Genomic DNA, 7,037 nt, shown 5'->3' with positions numbered 1-7,037 from the left:
GGGGCAGGCAAACTTCCGTTTGCTCTTGATTCTGAATTTCTGGTAGTTTGTCACAACTCATGTGGCATGGCTTCCAACAAAGGAGAATGAGGCAAATCAATCCAAGAAAGGTATGCTGCCTGAAAATTACAGCTGCTATATATCTTCTGCAAAGAATACTTAGGACAGTGTTTTCAAGTTCAGATGCACAAAAGTCAGATGATAAGTACAGCAATTTTAGCTCCGGAAGAAAAGGGCAAGTGCCAAAAGAGAGGATGCTGCCTTCTAGATCAAGTTAAAATGCTGAGTTTATAAAGCATTGCAAGACATCGACAGTCCACAACATGAGCTTTAAAAAATGTGGTTACCAAGAAAATAACATGTCAGATGTGAAGAAAATCGGTAAACTGAATACAGATGAAATACAAAAACACAATTTAAGGTTACTTTCAAATCATAAGAATAGTCGAAGAGGTCTTTCCAGTTCCAGACAACACTTTATTACTGAAGGGACAAACCAGGAGTACATGCATAACTACACAGATCACTTTGATACAATCAGATGCTTTCAAAAGAAATAAATGGACTGAAATGTTGGATTATGAATATACAAGATGTTCAAAAAAGTATCATATCAGGAGCTGAAAATTACTTAAATATTGCTTGTGGTTGGATTCTGTTACTTAAAATGCACAATTGCATCCAGATTTATATTTCTCATCCTGGTAACATGAGCAAGCAATATACCACAGCTAAAACCTGTTACCAAATTCTGTACAACTACTACTAATTTTTCTCTAACCAGTTAATATCATGCACACATTCAGCAGCACAAACACCGAGCAAGATAATTCAACTAAAATTTCCCAATTATACCAATCATCCTAAACACGGTTTTGGAGGAAACTACAACAAAAGCAGCAAAATGATTTCTCCTAACTATTTCCTCCCAGGTTCTATCACAACGCCACACATTCCCCCAAATACTCCCAAAAAAACTACCCTCACCTCCAAGCAGACACAGTAAGCAATGGCCGTTTCTCCCATGCCAAGGACAAGAACGCCGGTGGCAACTCAACAAGTGAATACTTGTACTTGGAATCATAGTTCCAGAGCAAAAGATCAGCCTGGCTCCTGGCATAGTTGCTGAGCGGCACGGGCTCGAAGCCGCACCACTCCATCAGGGTCTGCCACTCGCTGCTGCCGGCCATCCTCTCCGTCCGGTCTGCGCCTTCCTCCGGCCCGACGGCCCTCTGAATTCGCTCCCCGAACATCCAACGCTCCACCCTCGCCCTCTCCGGTGAGTCCCGGGTCATTGCCACATCCAGCGACTCGAACAATGACCGGTAATAGCTCAACGCATTGGCGAACCGGTCGACGAACCCAGCTCGGTTCAGGCTGACCTCGTACTCTCCAAGTGTGACCACTGCTGGACTGAGCGATTTGGCAAGACGAAGCACTCTTCTCACTAGCTCGTCCGAGTCGCCAAGAAGGTGGTACAGCTGCAGCATGAAATTGACGGCCACGGCCTCGTCAGGTTCAACCAAGAAATCCGACTTGTTGAGCTCGTGCACAGGCCGGAGCAATGGGACGAACTCGAAGTCCACCCCGAGGAGCTTGGCGAAGTCACGGAGACGGGTATTGGTGGCGGCGAGGGACGCCGCGGGCTGCGGCCCCAGGAGCGGCGAGGGGACGCCGGTGATCCGTATCCGCGTTGGCTTCCCCTCGGGCCGGGTGGCGAGCGCCTGAAGCAGCGCCGCCCACTGGATGCCCTGCACGATCCCGAAGTCAACTATGTGGATCTTGGTCGCCGCGCCGGTGGCCTCCAGGATGGCCTGGTTGGCGGTGAGGTGCGCGAACTTGGAGTAGGGGCAGGCGTCGTTGAGCGTCTTGTAGCAGAGCGTGAGCTCGTCGGAGGCGAACCGCGCGTCCGGCTCCGCGGAGGGCGGAGCTCCGGTGCCGCACGCAAGGCGGCGACTAAGCGCGTCAGCGAAGTAGAAGGCCAAGCGCTCAGATGGGTCCCCGGCGTCAGTCGCGGCGGCGCGGACGCTGGCGAGCTCCGCGGCGGCGAGGCCAGGGTCGGTCGCCGCCGCGCGGGAGCAGGACAGGAGGGACTGGAGGATGGGAGCGGAGCAGGAGGCGTCCGCGGAACTCGGACTCGGAGACGAACACGCCACCGGGGTCGCAGCAGCAGGCTGGGGGAGCAAAGCCGGTGCAGCCTCAGGTCGAGGAGCGGCGGTGGCGGCGGTGGCGGTGGCGGTGGCGGTGGCGGCGGCATGCGTGGGGGGTGGGGACGGCACGGGCGGCGGCGGGGTGGTGAAGATGAGGCGTTCCAGGTCGGAGTCCTGGAAGGGGGCGTCCCCAATAAGGCTCTCCATCCACCCATCAGAGTCGAAGTCCGCGGCCGCCGCGAGGTCGGAGAACACCGCGTCCCCCGCGGACGCCCCGAACGCGTCCGCGAAGAAGTGCTCCCCGGCGGGCCACGCCGCGCCGCCACCGTACGCGAGCTGGCCCGGGATCTGGCCGTGCGACGAGGGCGGCGCCTGCGGCATCGCCGGCATCTGCTGGTGGTGGTGGTGGTGCTTCTGCTGGTGGTGGTGCGGCGCCATCGACTGCGGCGGCGGCGGCGGCGGCAGATGGTGGTGGTGGTGGTGCCTCTGCTGCTGCTGCTGCTGCTGCTGCTGCTGCTGGATCACCTGCTGCGCGATGGCCATGAGGTTGCCGCTGTCCGCGCACATGTACGCCATCCCGGCGCGCACCCGCCCGATCTGCGAGAAACTCGTCGAACGGTGGTGGACGACGAATCGGGGGTGGTGGAGAGGAAGGGGGGGAAGAAGAAGACGGCGGAGGAGAGCGGCAGGGGGATTTAAAACAGTAGGGCGTGGGGCGAAGCCACTGCGCTGGGAGGCACTGTACTGCGCGAAAATTACGGGATTGCCCCTCGGGACGGGCTAGTGTCCCGCCGTACCGTCCGCGGAGGTCGCCGACCTCAACGGTAAAATGGGGAGGGAGTGATGAACGGCAGGGGAGTGTGGCCGTGTGGGCGCTTAAACTGGGTGTGATCAGGTGTGGGGATCTTTTGTGGATATTGGATAGTTTACTTTCTTTTCTTTCTTGAGTAAATTACACTAGCGGATATTGGATATTAGATAGTTTATGGACCTAAGTGAAACTTCGTTACAAGTTTAAGAACCGCTAGTGTAATTTACTCTTCTTTTTTTTTTTTTGAAGTTGGATCCTTGGGTTTCATATTTTGATACAAGCTTTATAAGATTTTGCGGCTAACTTTTTTTTAACATAGATCAGTGCAATATTTGTATATTTATTAAGTTGCCGCAAGCTGTTCGAATTGGTTTCTTTATTGATGTGTGTAGAAAACAATATTCAAGACTAGAAAACAGTATTCATGTTACGGACATACCGTACAACCATTGCTACATATAAATGTTCATCTTTTCTTGTTGAACACAAACTTCATGTACCTAAATTTCATTTTGTATTTATTTTCCGTGTTAAGATAAATCTGTAAAACAACGCCACAAGTTTTTCAGTATCCTTGTGTATGTCTAACGATAATTTTGGAAAGCTCTACACCATAGCTTTCCGAGCACTTTATCATATGCGCTTACCTTTGACATATATTTGCACGTTTCAAGAAATTAAGAGCCTCATTGGTTGCCTCAATAAGTCAAAGCAAATCCAAAATTTAAATTTTAAAACTTTAAAATTAAAGTTGATTTTAAGACAATTTCAATGTAGTTACTTTTTCAGCATTGTCATTTTAAATTGTCGAGAAAACACACACATTTGTTAACTACAGATTAATTTTTATGAGTAACCGATGATGACCTAAACTTTCTTTGTACTAGGGTAGGATAGCTACTCGAGGTATATCCATAATAGACATCTTTTGCTGTATACTGCCTAGATTTTGTTTGTAATTTATTAGTATAATGCTAGTAATATTTTGAAGCTGCCAGACCTTTCAAAATTCGAGACAAAGCCATATCAGTATTACTACTTTTCTGTACATTTATTTATTAGTTCAAATGTAAAACAATCCCATTTCTACATTTAGAATTTCAACATAGAACAATATAATTTCTATAATTTCGAATACCGGAGCTATCCTTGTCAACCAAAAACACTTTACTACCTCGAAAAAAAACACACCTTACTTCATATAAGTCTTCTGTGCAATACTATCCTTTAATGTGGATCACTGCCATATAAACTCACTGGATATAGAGCCCACGTATCAAACAGTCAATATAAAAAAAAAAAGATCTGTGTCCTATTTGCTCTTTCAGAGTTTCTCCCCCGACGCCAAGCAACTCGATCATGAGTCTGGTTGGCCCCGACGGCCGCTGCCATCCCTCCTACACAGCTCCGTCACCCTCCAGCTCAGGATGGGAATAGGTAGGGTCGATCCATTTATCCACTAAATCTATCCGTAAATTTATCCTAACGGATTTTATGGTCGCTCCAAAAAATATAAATGGACCAAACGGCTCAAACCATTAGGGCAACCACAATGTGTGCTAAAAGTAACCTTAAGCAATAAATAACCTTAAGCATTGTGAAAGTGGACCATAAGAATCTGACATCAAAAATGAGCATTAGCATTATGTTGTGGCAACAAGACTATAGAATACAATACTTTTGTGATGTGCTGTTCACGCTAGTACTTTTGGGGAATTTTCATTGTGCAAAGAGTTTCACAGGAGGATAAGAAGTGATTTTTTTATTCTTCGGTGGGACCCATTGGGACCCAACTTATTTTCTCCCATAGGCACAGCCATTGTGGATATGGACATAGCTAATGCTTACTTATAGCGGGTCCCACATATATGGCTGATGGAACCATAAACATTGGCCTTGCCCTTAGAACCTAAGGTTTAAGAGGTTTGACCCAAAATGACTTCACATGTATAAATATTTCAAAAATTTATACAAAGTTGCTTCTCTATATAATAAATCATCTCTATAAATTTAACTAAATTTGATAAGTTTTTATAATGTGAACACGAGTTTAAAAATTTTAGGCCCGACTTTTACATGTATGCAATAAGAGCTTTTTTTTATCTATTAGGAGGATAGATGATCCATTTGGATATCCATGGATAATCTATTGATATAATAGACTCATGATAGATTGAAACTTTTAAACCATGGTACAATAAACTCATTTCAAATGGTTTAAGTTCGATCCATATCCTAACCATTCCCATCCTGACCTCCAGCTGCCATCCACTGTACGTGCCACCGCTGATGCTTACAGAAGATCTTCCCTTCCCCCGCCCCCAACTGCACAGGCTGGACCACACATATTGCCACGCCAGCCCGACCGCTGATCCGTCCGGTTCCGGATATCCCCACGACGCCCCTCGGCCCCACCCGCCCCGTGACGTCGCGCTGCACCGCGGGCCCCACCTGCCATTGTGACGACCCCGATCCAGTTTAATCCGGTCCGTCGATCCGGAGCCCCTCGATCGCAGCGCTGCCCCGTGACGTGACCCCACCCTCGCGGGTCGGTGGGGCCCACCGTCCTGCGGGCGCTCAGAGTCAGTGAAGTGTCACAGGTGTCACAGGCTACAACCGCGACACCACCGGGGGCTCCGGCACCGGGTGACCGGGTCCGTCCGTACTGGGCTTTGACCGCCCGTCGTACACGTCGGATCTGATCTGCCTGTCTGGTGGGGCCCGGGGAATTAAGCCTGGGAGTTTAATGCGCCCGTGCCTGTCGACCAAACGGGCGCACAGCACAACACAACAACATCCACGATCGCACGAACGATGCGCTCTCGTTTGCAGGGTCGTCCCTGTTTCCCGTTGCCACGCTCGACCAGCCCCCGGCTCCCTCCATCCCAACGAACGACTATTGGTAGACACTGCCCTTTGCGAGTACTACTACTGCAATAGTGCAGTGACGTGCACGGACAAAGAGCACTAATGCGTGCCCATCTAGTTAGTTGAGTGGATACTCCATAGGGTACCCACAATAGTTATCTATAGGCTCTATACAAAATATCCATGTCAGCATATTTTCCTACTTGGAAGGTATTAAATGAAGAGACAGAGTAAAGCTATCTACTAACTTAGAGATAGTCTATAGAGAAAAACGAGACAATGCATAAGAGAGCTATAGATACCAATGTAGACATACTATTAAGGTGGTTTACTATTAATCGAGTCTATTGCTGAGATGTACATGTTTTATAGAGAGCACCTTACTTTATCATTGCGGGTGCTCTTATAGCAAGGATAATAGTATAGGTCACTTCTTACTATTAGCTCATTTTAAAGCCAACATATATAATAGATTAGCTATAAGGTTAGCTATAATTTTCTCCTCCTCTCTCATAAGTTAGCTCTTGCATGAGAGCCAACACCCTTGATTTTTCACTACATCTCTCCTCCACCTAAACTTATAGTAGACTTTATAGCTCACTGTTATACTTGCTCTTACTCGTACTACTCCCTCTATCCCACAATATAAGGGATTTTGAGTTTTTGTTTTCAACGTTTGATCACTCGTCTTATTCAAATTATTTTTTAAATATAAAAAACGAAAAGTTATGCTTAAAGTACTATAGATAATAAAGTAAGTCACAAATAAAATAAATAATAATTTTAAAAAAAATTGAATAAAACGAATGATCAAACATTGTAAACAAAAACTTAAAACCTATTATATTAAGGGACGGAGGCAGTACATGTTTGTGAGACGATGACCGTCGATGCCAGCTGGAGTTGACGAGTAGCACTAGCCACTAGCGACGCAGAATTGCGCGACGGGCCGGTGTCTGTGGTGCTGCTCCATGGAAGTGCATGGCCGTCGCCCGTCGAGCCGGCGAGTCTCCGCCAGCTACAGTGATGACTAGCTAGCTGCACGGACAACACGGTGACGCCGCGACGTTGGCACTGGCAGCGGCAGGGGCCCGCGGCGCCGGCCAGCCCTCAAAATGCGCGCGCGCCATGCGGTTGCGTCCGTACGGAGTACGTGGGAACGGCGCTCGAAGACCTGACCGAGGCTTCCCTTCCCGGGGCGGCTGGCG

The 7,037-nt window shown here is 48.3% G+C and overlaps 1 protein-coding gene across 1 annotated transcript; it reads right to left on the bottom strand.

Annotated features, from left to right (window-relative positions):
• Nucleotides 1-402: 402 nt before the first annotated feature.
• On the bottom strand, nt 403-2,835 carry LOC127765057 (SCARECROW-LIKE protein 7). The gene has a single exon (XM_052289857.1). The coding sequence runs from the start codon at nt 2,724-2,726 to the stop codon at nt 984-986; it is 1,743 nt and encodes a 580-aa protein (XP_052145817.1). The 5' UTR covers nt 2,727-2,835; the 3' UTR covers nt 403-983.
• Nucleotides 2,836-7,037: the final 4,202 nt, after the last annotated feature.

Source organism: Oryza glaberrima, chromosome 3, assembly GCF_000147395.1.
Source record: "Oryza glaberrima chromosome 3, OglaRS2, whole genome shotgun sequence".
Classification (NCBI taxonomy): Eukaryota; Viridiplantae; Streptophyta; class Magnoliopsida; order Poales; family Poaceae; genus Oryza; species Oryza glaberrima.
Note: the sequence above shows the minus strand (reverse complement) of the source record. Positions and strands in the feature narration are given on the sequence as shown.